The sequence below is a fragment of the Rhodofomes roseus genome (genome assembly GCF_022264815.1).
Source record: "Rhodofomes roseus strain CIRM-BRFM 1785 chromosome Unknown C8Q71scaffold_1, whole genome shotgun sequence".
In the NCBI taxonomy this organism is placed as follows: Eukaryota; Fungi; Basidiomycota; class Agaricomycetes; order Polyporales; family Fomitopsidaceae; genus Rhodofomes; species Rhodofomes roseus.
In genome coordinates this window covers 2434078-2445783 of record NW_025952957.1, presented here as the reverse complement: position 1 = coordinate 2445783, position 11706 = coordinate 2434078, and the positions used below count along the sequence as shown (strand labels likewise).

The following is an 11706-nucleotide window of genomic DNA, read 5'->3' as shown; positions in this document are numbered from 1 at the left end:
TTCGAGGATCAACCGGGGGATCCGAGTCCGGATAACGAGAAGTGAGTGCTCATGTTGGCCTGGCGCGCATGAGCCGAACGTGACCACTGGCGCGAGCAGGTTTGAGCACCTCGGGGATTCGGTTCTTAGCATGGTGGTGACGGAGCTCATCATGGAGATCTACCCTTACATTCGCGTTGGGCCGTCCACCGTCAGTTCTCCCGGCCGTTGCGCCCTGTTCTTCCACTGAGCTAGTTGCAGAAAATACGGTCTCTGGTAGTGGGTAATCCTACGTTGGCTTCAATGTAAGTCGAGACCGCCGGGATTCCTGTTCTGCGAGATGTCTCATCGCGCCGCAGCTCTGTCCACTACTGCCTTCCGGAGAATCTGCGAATGCACCCTGCGCAGGCGATCACGTTGAGACACTCGCAGAATGTCCAAGGTGCGTGTTTCGTGCGTCCAGCAGCCCGAGAAGATTCACTGACGATCCGCGCACAGCTGACTTGTTCGAGGTATGAAATCGCTGTGCTTCTCGGACAGGCGCTGACAGAGGAGAACCCAGGCGTTCGTGGGAGGGCTCTATCTCGACCAAGGCCTGGAAGTCGCGAAGATGTGGCTCTGCCCGCTCTTCCGCTCGTACGTCACCGAGGCGTACAAGCTGGTGCGCGTCCAGCACTGCCTGCCGCCCGAGGCGGAGGTGGCCGCCTTCCCGACGCTCAACGCCGCGCCGCCCCTGTCCTCGCGCTACGCGGCGAACATGGGCCACCTCTCGCTGTTCAACCAGCACCTCCAGCAGCTCAGCAAGGGCATCGAGTGGGTGTGGTCCGACAGCGCGGGCCAGGGCACGCGCACGACGCCGATCTGGGTCGTCCGCGCGATGGTCGACCAGCGCTGCATCGGGAGCGGGCGCGGGAGCACGAAGAAGGCCGCGAAGAACGAGGCCGCGAAGGAGGGCCTCCGCAACATGGGCATCATCGTCTCGTGCGTGTCTTGCACTTGCTTGTGGGGTACTGAATTTTGCTAATCAAAGGCGATGGTGGCGGCTGTTCGCAGGCCTCCTGGGTCTCAGATGATAGGATCTGCATCTTCTCTCTAGACTGGGGCCGGATGCAGGGCGTCGGGTGCTTATCGACTCTGCGCCCCATCCCGCCCCAGTGTGAAGAGGCTGTGCGGTCGCTGCCCGCTAGCTGCTCTGACATAGATCTGTTTTCTTGTATTCACATCTTGCTATGAATGTGTGCTATCTTGTTAACTACACACGCTGTTCCGTCTCGTCTGTGTCCGCACCTTGTTGTGCATCCTGCTGTACAAGTTGTCATCGCTGTTACTCGCTGTGCTCCACTGAAACTGCTACGCGAATCTGCTGAATCTTGCGTTTTACTGTCCACTTCACTTGGAATATTATGTCAATGCTATGGATACACTGTGCAGCATGCCGTGGAAGAGTGGGGAATCACCAATCATACTCCAATGTCATATAGTGAGATGGTCTACGGCTGAAGACTTCAGCGGCGTGAACGATCCGACAATTTGCCAACACTGTCCACGGATGGTGCTCCCCACACTAGTGTTTTCGTAGATGGGTCCAAGAGGCGAGGGAAGTACCGTTCCGCTATTGGTGGCAATATCCCCCTCCTTGCCGCCGCCACAGACACCGCGTTCATGATCGGATTCGTGACTGGCGTCGCAGAGGTTTTCGCGGTCGCAGCATTTATGCCGCTCGTTACAGCATCCGCCAGCCTTCGTTCCGCCTCCTGCTCCTCCAGACTCTTCTCCCGCGCCCTTGCGAGTGTTCGCGCTTCCTCGTCTACGTCGTCGAACACGTCCTGCCTGACCGCGCTGATCGAGTACGCCCACACGCCGACGGCGAAGGCAAGGAGCGCAGTGCCCACGATGGCGTTGCGCAGGCGGAACGGCTCGCGGGCACGTTGGAGGCCAGGGGACATGAGCTGCACGCGCGGAGTGGGTGTGAACATCACGAGTAGGTTCGGAAGGCAGGATACACGCGCGGACGTACATTGTTGACCGGCCTGTACGACTTTGCCGCCTCCCTCCTGTCGACGTATGGGTCGGCCATTTTGTGTAGGCTAGGGATGCAGGCTGGTGCCCACGCAGAGTGAGGTGGTGGTCGGGTACGAAGTCCTCTTCGGCTTCACACGTGCAACTTAGCCGGAGACTTCGCGTCGCGCGACGCGTTCAACTTTAGTCTTTCCGTCATCGCCGCGAGCGTGCCCGAGATATGGTATTATTACTCTTCCCTGTACATCGCCTAAAACAATGCCATGCATCGTGCATCCTCATTGATTCTCTGTACTTATGCGGTTCAAGACTTCAAGTTGACTAGCGGCTCAGTGTTATGTTTTCCCGCACCATAAGTCGGTGCGGGAGGATTCGGATGTATCGTTGTACGCGGGGTAATGACGAAAGCAAGTCTGGAGGAACCAGCACTTCGCCCTCCGGTGGGCCATTCGGCTTGGGTTGTACACTGCTGACCACTCGCTCACAGCACTACTGCCAGCTCAGCCAAGAGTGTTACATTCTCTATGCAGCATCCAAAGGAACAATCTACTCCGCCGCGGGCTTGCCCTGAAAGAAATAAGATGATGAGCTCGAGGAGAAAACAAAGTATGATTGCCTGACCTTGATCAACGAAACCATACCATAGACTGCTCCGAGCATGCCGAAAGCAAAGAGACCATAGTATGCCCCTGCACGTCACTTGTCGTGAACCACCCGGCGAACGATACAGACGACTATGTACTCACGGACGTAGATTTTCGCGCCGGGGTTACTGAGGTAGATGGGGTCGCGCGACGCCTGCGTTAAGCTCAGCATTGCAGGACTCTGCATCGACGCACTATATTTACCTGGATCATCCGCTGCTTCTCCACGACGCGGTTAGGCCCTGCGCGAGTTGCATTATGAGCTGACTGAAATGATATAAAGCGAGCAGAGCGCACGGTTGATGAGAGGGTCGAGGAGCATTGTGACGACGAGCGAGGAGAGATGGAACTGGGAGCGAGGGAGGGCGACTTGGGCGACGGCGAGGATGAAGTCGGTGGCGGAGTCTCAAACCGGCGCTCGGCTCGACTCGCCTCGAAGCCACTCTCGACCGCCATGGCCTCCAACGACCGCGTCCGCCAGCGCGTACGCCCGCCGCCTCCCTGCCCTCCCTGCCTGCTGACCCCGTATCCTCTAGGGCATCACCATACACAGGCCCATCATCTATGGCAACACCGCCGTAGTCCTCACCCAGCAGGAGCGCGAGACCGTCCCCAGCCCCGACCACACCCACCGATGGACCGTCGCCGTGCGCAGCCCTGCATCAGCCGACTCCGAGACTGTAGGGGGTAAGGATGACCTCAGCTATTTCATTAAACGGGTGACCTTCAAGCTGCACGACACGTACACGGTCCCGTCGCGAAGTGAGTGGCCACATCCCTGCAGAGGCGCGCACAGCCTGACTATCTCCGTAGCCTTTGACAAGCCACCGTTCGAAGTTACAGAAACAGGGTACGCATGGATGACCCTGTTCTTGCTTGCTCTACTAACGAGTTACACACAGATGGGGAGAGTTCGAGATCCAAATTCGTATCAACTTCGTCCCTGAATCCGGTGAAAAGGCCGTTGTGGTCTACCACCACCTCAAACTACATCCCTGGACTGCCGCCGGCTCCAATGACCCAGAGATCCCACCGCTCGAGGTGGCCATGAAGATGGGACCTGTGCATTCCTGGCAGTACGATGAGATCGTCTTCCACGACCCATTCCAGTCCTTCCTCAACATCCTCACCGCACACCCGCCCACAGCGCTCCCGAGGCACAAATCGCGCCCTGTGCCCTTCCACACTGCGAATCCGGCCTCATTGGAGGCATCAAGGGGCGGCGTGCCGGAGTTTACTCAACAGATGGAGCGTGAGGAGGCCGAACGGCTGGAGGCTGCGCGGAAAGCGGTCGTGGCTGAAACCGACAATTGGAGAGGGCGACTCATTGGCAAGGAAAAAGAGCTCGAAAAGCTCAAACGTCTCCTCGAAGCTAGGGGTGGTTCGACCGATTGATATGTGATGCATAACGGTGTATACTATGTACTAATAGTGTAGCAATACAGATGATGGGATAGCGACGTGCCTAGGATACAAAGGATACAATGATGACCGTCCGTCAAAATACAACAAGGAAAACATGATGAAGTGGATACAAGCTCAGTGCCATGGTCCCCAGCCCGGATACATCCTTGCCTGTTGATGCAGATCAGCGACGCCTGATACTACGAGACAGACTCCTCTTACCAAGTTCGCGTTGTCGCTCGCTTCGCGGATCAGCATCTCAACGAGGTTGCTCGTCGACGTCTCCTTCTCGGGACGTTCTCGACTGTTGGTGTAGATACCATTCAGCTTCTTCGCGATGGGATTGAGCGCATCCAGCGCGAGCTTGCGGAGGTCGATGTTCGCGCGGGTGGCATTGACGTCCCTGCCGCCACCAGCCTTATTGCGCCTCGACGTCTCGCGTTCCTTGACATACAGGTCAATACTGGATACTCATCAATATGGATGAGGGTATGACGTACCTTCTTGCGCTTCTCGTCCTCCCACTCGACGAGCGGATCGTGGATGAAAGCATCCAGGACGCTCATGAGCGTATCCTTGTTGTCTCTGAGGAGCTGCATAGTGACCTCGCACGCGATTCGGAAGACGCCTCCAGGGAAGTGAGTATGCGCACATTTACGCGTCAAATGTCCACTTACCCTCCACTCCGGTGATACCAAAGCCGTCGACGATGTTCTGCGTCAGCCGAAAGGGAACACGTTCCGGGGTCTCCAATTGTTTGCCCTAGGCCATCCAGTGAGTTAGTCGAGCAGAAGTTTGTCAAGGAGCGGGGCGGACCTTCTCGAAGAGACAGTTGAAGTCTACGTGTACCACAGAACCGGTGGTCGTGTCAAGGAGGATGTTCTCAGAATGCCGATCGCCGAGTCTACGCCTCCGTTAGCATAGCCATCCCAGCCAAGCGGATGACTTGCCCACCCTATGATGAATCCCACCATGGACATGACCGCTGCTGTCCTGCTATACGCAAGCCTGGCAGACAGCCACGCCGTGGGCTCGGGGAATTGCTCGAGGAACCAATTGTGGAACATCGGGGGAAACCTGCCGACCGTCAGTAAGCTCGCCTAATGAGTTCGAGCACACTTACTTGGTCAAGATATGCTCCTCGAATTTTGCGGCAGCCTCCTTGTCGGTGCTCGTATTCTTGATATGCGCGAAGACGGCGCCCATTTCGGATGTCTGGAGCAAAGACAGGTCAGAGAAACGCGTTTCGGCACGGGATGAACGTCATACCCAGCCTTTGACGCCTAGCCTGTCGTAGTATCCATTGAGGATAGGCCGTATCGGGGCTGTGTTCGGGACCCATTGGATGAACCCGCACTCCTCGTTAAGGGTGACGACACCGTAGGTCCGAACGTCTGTAGATAGCCGCTGCGGTCAAAAAAGGACTCAGCTAATTTATAAGAAGCCTGGACGCACAAAGCTGTCTGCGGCGTGACTCTGAGTTGGCCTTCAGGAGCTTGTTGATGATCATGTTGAAGTCCATGAGGCGCGCATCCTTCCGCAGGTCATCCTTCGGCTTGCCAAGGAACATGTAGATCTGTCCGTCGCTTCCCTTGAGAGCAATCTTCTTCGGCCTTGCGAGAGACTTCATGACCTCCACCTCGTCCAGGAACGCTGTCAACAGCACACATTAAACTTGACTCATAGCATGCGGGGACCATACGTACAATCGAAGGTAGGTGCGTTAGGCGGGAAAGGTTGATGAGCCGAGTCAGCCACAGAGGCGGGAGGGACGCTGGCCGTCAAGGAGTCTTGCAGCGGAATGATCAATTGTGACGGTGCGAGCCTATATAGGCCAGGGAATTCCTTCTGCATATTGAGAAGTCTCTTGCCTTCAGGCACGCCACGGATGCATAACTCGAGTAGCTGCTCGACCATCTGTTGACTCTGGTCAATGAGGGTTGTGAGGTCGCCCTTGCGATCTGTGGACTGTACATATATTACCATCAGTCGTTCTATCATGTCATACTACCTGAAACACTCGCCTGCAGTCGATTCAGTATCTCCCTCCCTCGCCTTGATCTCTGCGTCTTTGTAGACTTCACAGCGGAGACGAAGAGCCACAGTGACTGCTTCGGATATTCGTGAATGACCCGCGCCATAAGCTGAGACAACAGTGTGTAGACGACGTCGTTGTTGTGGCCTACACGGGAGACGATCTGTGGAAATGCTGTGTACCACTGTGAAGAGCGTTAGTGACCGTTCTCCTGAACAGGAAGCCCATGCATACCTTGCAGACAGGGATTGACTTGATCGCTTTCTCTATCTCCGCATTCATGTACTCGTAGTTCCTGTGCTTGGACATTTCAGAGTGTTCCCCCATGTCAAGCCACAGAGTGAGGAGCCGTGGCACAGTTTGGTAAATGAACTTCGAGCCGAATCTGATGGCTCTAATATAAGCTCGAACCGTATGAAGGCTCATCTTCATTCCCCTAAAGCCCGATTAGACAGTACCATCGGTATGCGAATACGGCATACCTGTCTATCCTATCTCGCTCCGTTCGCAAACCCTTGTATGCATCGTCGTAAAACCTTCCCGTATAGAATTGGGCGCTCTCCCATCTGTGAAGTCGTGAGTGCATCTGAGAGACTAGTGTCAGGACGACCGCACCTGTCTGCGGACTTGACTGCGCTTTGAAAGGCGTTAAGAACATTTGTCGGTTCGTAACGGTCGGCCTCGTACATCCACCTCGCCCGGAGCAATTGCGCCTGTTGTTCAGATGAGCACGTTTGACAACCGCGAAAATCTAGGGCATACTTTAGACACAACATTGGGACCGGTGTTGTCATTGGTTAGATCGATTATATCGTTGTTTGCAGCGCCCTTTTGCGCATCACTCAGCATCCCAGCGAGTCGCATATGATTCTCAAGTTCTTGGAGGGCGCGGAGATGCTCGCCATTCGCCTTGACTAGTCTCGCGCTCTCCAAGAAACAAGATGCAATGGTGTACTGCTGCGCTTGAAGCATCGCACTATACGCTGTTTGCCAATGTCCTGCCTTCCTTGCTATCTGAGCCGTTGCTAGCCATGACTCCCCTATGACGTCTCTGATTTCTCTACTGTTGGCAGACCTGTGCATGGAGTTAGCTGTCAGCAATGTGTATAGGTGATGCATGATAATGACGTACGTCAATGCAAAGGCAATCCTCCGCATGCTCAAGATTGGTTCCTGGGTACGAAACGTGGGCAACGTCGAATTGAGGCGCGAAGAGAGCTCCGACGATAGGATGCCAAGATTATCCGCCGCCCGACCTTCGCGCAAAGATGCTGATACAACTCTGTGAATAGTCTCCAACTCGTGGACCAGATGAAGGTCAAGCACAGCCTCGTATGATCTGCGATAGCTTCGAGGTCCAGCAGCCACGATGGGGGATCCTAATGATGCACGAGCTGTTGAAAGTGCTTCGGAAACAGCTGAAACGTCGCCTGCACGTAGCGCCAGTAGAACGCAAGCAATGAGCACAGAAGATGCGTCGGACCCGCAGTGCTGAATCAGGTTGTCTACTTCGTCCCAGTTCCCAACCATAAGTTCACTCTCGACATGGAAGCCGACTAGGTGCGACTGCCAGCCAGGGTTCCGGGTAAGGATACCTTTGACGTGGGTACGCAATGTGTCTAGAAGCACACGTCAGACGTATACAAATAAGAATAATAATTCCACCCAACCGTAGTGCCCTAAGTTCCTGAGGCAGCGTATCATGCCTAGATGAAACTCAAGGTTGTCCGGCGAGCTTTGCAAACGGACTTCCCAGCAGCTTTGGGCGGACGTCCAACGACCAGTACTCTCGTGTTGCCGAATCTGGTGTTCCAGCGACGGGGACAAGATGAGTGTAGAGATGCCTTCCATACCATCGGGCTCGTCGAGATGAGCATAGATCTCGTGTAGGCGCTCGTAATACTCGTGGATCTCGCTTTCCTTGGCTTTGCGTTCTCGCAAAGTCAAAATCTGCCGTTCGAAGTTCATCAGGGATCGGGCGTATGCCTTGCATTGTAACGCTGCCTTGGCCATTAGGTTTTGGTCGATATTCGACAGCAACGAGTCTACGATGACGACTGCCCTCTCAGTATCCGCGATTTGACGGGTTGACTTGGCCCCTGACTTGTCTTTGGACATTTCTCTCCACTTGGCGAGTTTGTGTGGGATTACAGAACGCCAGTAGCCAATATGATCGAGGAGGACGAAGACGGTCTGTATTCAGCCCGTCAGCCACGTAAGTCGCAAATATGAATGCGGCAAACCGACCTGTGCGCTCAAGAGCTTCTTGTCCGACGTAGAGTGGGAGTCGACGTCAACTTGATCTTCGAGGACCACAAGCAGCTCGTTGCGGATGTTGCTCACATCGTCTTCGTTGCCAGAAACGAGGACATGTAGAACTAGATGAGGGAGGAGATGTCGTGCTACCCCGACATCTCTGTTGCGTACGACAGCGGAGAAAACATTGAAGATCGTAGTCGCTCTATCACCGGAAGTCCTAGCCAACAGGTGGCTAGTCCATATTTGTAACCAGTCGCGGTACGTCTCCATGGACGGGTATACGGGGTGTTCGACTGGTCCGGGTGTTCCGGCGTCAAGCGTGAAGCGGGACGATAGGAGCGGCGAGATCGTCTCAAGCACATGCTTGGGAAGACTAGTCCACCGGAGGCGAACCTTTAGGGAAATGGAAGCGGATGATCCATGGGTAGCGATGAGGCCGGGAGAGAATTTGCAAAAACGCAGTAGTTCTTGGATTGCATACGCGAGGTGACTCTGATACTTGATATCGCTCGTCGAACGGAAGGCCCCGACGAGCACGTCTCCTATGAGATGTAGGACAAATGCGAATGACTCGGATTCGTCGACGAAGTTCTCCCACACTACCATCCTCGTGTCGCTGGTACTGATCTCGAACCTGTCCGGATCCACCGCCCCAAGGATCCCTATGCACTCGAAGGCGTGAGTACGCAGGGAGTCGGTACCTTCTCCATCGCGACAAGCAGCAGTAAACAGAGTGTCAACAATGCGGCCAACGAGAGGATCGAAGACATCTCCAGATGCCAGAGACCGCGTGAACTTCGGTTCGTCCACAATCATGAACGACCTCAGTTCTTGCAGAGCTTGCATGCACACTGTGAGGTTCTCGCTGGCAGAACGGTTCAAAATGTTCTCGAGCTTGTCCCGTGGCACCCACGTCTGGCGGTAGGTAGCTAACGTCCGCTGTGCCGCAGCCAGCTGAGAGACTGATGTGAGGTCGACCACGTCATCGAGAGAGGCACCGAGCTTCACGCCCATGTCGCAGATGAGGTAGTCGAGGCATGCTTTAGCGTCTTCCTTGCCCGTAAGAGAGAACGTCGGCCAGTATGTGACGAAGGATGCACTTGTGGGCCCAACGTACGGGCCTAGATCTTGAACGTCCAAAGTGGTCAAGAACTCCCGCCAACTCTGCAGAGTCACGTCGGTCAGTTGTGGTATTACGAGCATGGTCTGCAGCGTGGCCATAATCTACCAAAATTTGAGTTTCGCGGATTGGAGTTCATACATGAGTCTCACCTGTGGAGCAGCAGTCGCAATTGCAGAGCCCATCTCCTTGATGAAAACCCCGAGACTGCGAATAATTGTCTTCTTCGACTGCAGAGTGCGCTTGCCGTACACATCCTGTAGCTGGTCATTGAGAACAGTGATGATGCCCAACATGTGCGGCTTGAGGAAAGCACTAAGGCTTTGCGTAGGAGGTGACCTCGAGCTAGTCGTCTGGGGCCTCAATGCGCGTTCTACCTTCTTGAGCGCTTGCTTCGCCTGGATTGGATTCCCCATTAGCGCAAACCAGGTTTCCACCGCGTTGATACTCACATAATCGGCTTGATCGGGATCCTCATTCCCGAACACAGTGATCAACTCCGCCAGCAAGGGCAATTTGCAACTACCCACTAAGCTGGAGAGGTCCAAGTCAAGGGCTTGCTGGGTCCCCTCTTTGAGTAAGGTGACGATGAAGTTGAGTACCTTGTTGGATGCGCCTGGCCCCTGCAAGCGGAACGCATACGCCAAGATTTGGTGCGAGTACATTAGAAACAACTGTGAGATGCGCTCCTTGGTTTCACTAGCAACGGCTTCCAACACCTTGACATTGCATGCGCCGAATAGTTGGGGTAAGGTGTGTGGCAGTGTCGCGGAAACGAAGCTATCGGGCCTGAGAGAGAGAAATCTACAACTCTCGGCCAGCAGCATGGGTTGCGTACACAGTCTTGAGACCAAGAATGGTGCGACTTGCGTCATGTACGGAGAGACGAGGGCATACGGCGTTTTCTTGTACAGATCTGCCAGGCCTCGCAACTGCAGTGAAGGTATATTTGAGCATGACAACGTATAAGCATGTCTTGTGAGTCTCACCTGAGTATGTGCTGTGCCTTTGACAAGAGGACTACGTTGACCGAGCTGCGAGATAAGGCAGTATATCACTTGACCGAGTACTTCCGGCATTGCTATCCTACGAGGCCCGTAAACGATCTGTATGGCAAACTAGAGTCGACTGAACAGACCTGCCAAGACGCCCTAAGGTGACGATGGAAGTCTCCCTGATTATGTCATCCGTCGTCTCAAATATTCGGAACATCGTTGCGAATAGCGGCTCTGTGCGCCTCAACACTCCGCTGCCTAGGTTCTGGTGCAACCTCGCCAGCTCGACCAACGACTGGCTGGGAGAAATCACTTGAGACTTCTGCCCTTAGCAGGTAGAACTGTCTAGCTCACCCTGCTGCCAAACGGACACTACGATCCTTGTCCTTCATTCCTCGCATGATCAATTCCGTGACCCTCTCGAGTTTGCCACCAGATTCCAAGACATGGTGCCTCAATGTCAGCGTCAATGAGCTGAAGACGGCCTTGCGGACTCTGGGAGTAACTTCGTCAACCGCACCGTCTAGAAGCGGGATCGCGACGGCCAGAAACGGGCCGATGGTATCAAGCGGCGGCTTGCTGCTCGAAAGCAGGCATTCGGGGTTTTCACTGTGCACAAGTGTGCAAGGTAACCTGCCCAGCTCCCGTGCGAGCGTCTTACGGCCCTTGGCGGTAATGTTATAGAGTGATCTGTGAAGATAGACTCAAACAACGCTCTGGATGAAAGGCGCACGATTGTGACGTACCTTTGATACCTCTGTTCCACTTCCTGCAGCGCGCGAGCCATGTACCGCGCATCCGAGAACGAACCCTCGTCGTCCATCCAATCAACTACCTGCGGCGCAATGATAGCCTCCACATTCGTCCTAACAAGCATTCGCCACGCCGCGTTTGCGCTTTGCGCTTCCACTGAGGCGCTCATCGCCTTGTCCTGAACACTCTCTAGCACATTTTGACGCGCTTTGACAGTCTGCAGGAGTACCCGATAATATGCAGCCTTCTCTTGCGTGTCCAGAGCTTCCAGGATCATCCTTAGGCCACTCGCAGATTGTAAGGCTATCGCACGGTGCAGGTACGCCTTTACAAATGCCTAGAATAGAAGATTGCTACCATGAGCTCTGTCGTTGTCCAGCGCAGTGAACGTACCCTGAGACCGCCGTCTTCTTCCCCCCATTGTTCAGTCCTGGCTTGCATGAGGACGGGTTGTATGTCCGTTAGCGACGAAGGAGCGAGTGTCCGGAATACTTCCAT

The 11706-nt window shown here is 54.8% G+C and overlaps 5 protein-coding genes across 5 annotated transcripts; 2 read left to right on the top strand and 3 right to left on the bottom strand.

Annotated features, from left to right (window-relative positions):
• Positions 1-1003, top strand: C8Q71DRAFT_698405 (ribonuclease III domain-containing protein; the record flags this gene model as incomplete). The annotated part of the gene is made up of 5 exons (XM_047920020.1): positions 1-41; positions 100-190; positions 241-284; positions 339-425; positions 532-1003. Coding segments are annotated over 5 exons (735 nt in total), but the record flags the coding sequence as incomplete, so codon positions are not given.
• Positions 1004-1238: 235 nt separating this feature from the next.
• On the bottom strand, positions 1239-2390 carry C8Q71DRAFT_42726 (uncharacterized protein). Its single transcript, XM_047918488.1, has 2 exons — positions 1997-2390; positions 1239-1928 (listed from the first exon to the last, which is right to left on the bottom strand). The coding sequence occupies exons 1-2, from the start codon at positions 2054-2056 to the stop codon at positions 1485-1487; spliced, it is 504 nt and encodes a 167-aa protein (XP_047785195.1). The 5' UTR covers positions 2057-2390; the 3' UTR covers positions 1239-1484.
• Positions 2391-2544: 154 nt separating this feature from the next.
• On the bottom strand, positions 2545-2964 carry C8Q71DRAFT_852874 (uncharacterized protein; the record flags this gene model as incomplete). The annotated part of the gene is made up of 5 exons (XM_047926864.1): positions 2545-2565; positions 2620-2687; positions 2745-2796; positions 2847-2884; positions 2940-2964. 5 exons carry the CDS (start codon positions 2962-2964, stop codon positions 2545-2547), a joined length of 204 nt encoding a protein of 67 aa, XP_047785194.1.
• Positions 2965-3075: 111 nt separating this feature from the next.
• C8Q71DRAFT_732392 (yeats family protein) lies at positions 3076-4115 on the top strand. The gene is made up of 4 exons (XM_047922259.1): positions 3076-3126; positions 3179-3404; positions 3456-3492; positions 3545-4115. The coding sequence occupies exons 1-4, from the start codon at positions 3097-3099 to the stop codon at positions 4035-4037; spliced, it is 786 nt and encodes a 261-aa protein (XP_047785193.1). The 5' UTR covers positions 3076-3096; the 3' UTR covers positions 4038-4115.
• Positions 4116-4181: 66 nt separating this feature from the next.
• On the bottom strand, positions 4182-11377 carry C8Q71DRAFT_696515 (uncharacterized protein; the record flags this gene model as incomplete). The annotated part of the gene is made up of 24 exons (XM_047919917.1): positions 4182-4217; positions 4269-4490; positions 4547-4674; positions 4724-4808; positions 4863-4950; positions 5001-5123; positions 5170-5261; positions 5316-5440; positions 5502-5699; positions 5753-6014; positions 6065-6265; positions 6316-6517; positions 6564-6647; positions 6697-6794; positions 6844-7156; positions 7214-7700; positions 7752-8274; positions 8329-9564; positions 9613-9858; positions 9913-10392; positions 10450-10546; positions 10590-10754; positions 10810-11145; positions 11202-11377. 24 exons carry the CDS (start codon positions 11375-11377, stop codon positions 4182-4184), a joined length of 6003 nt encoding a protein of 2000 aa, XP_047785192.1.
• Between the last annotated feature and the right edge of the window lie 329 nt (positions 11378-11706).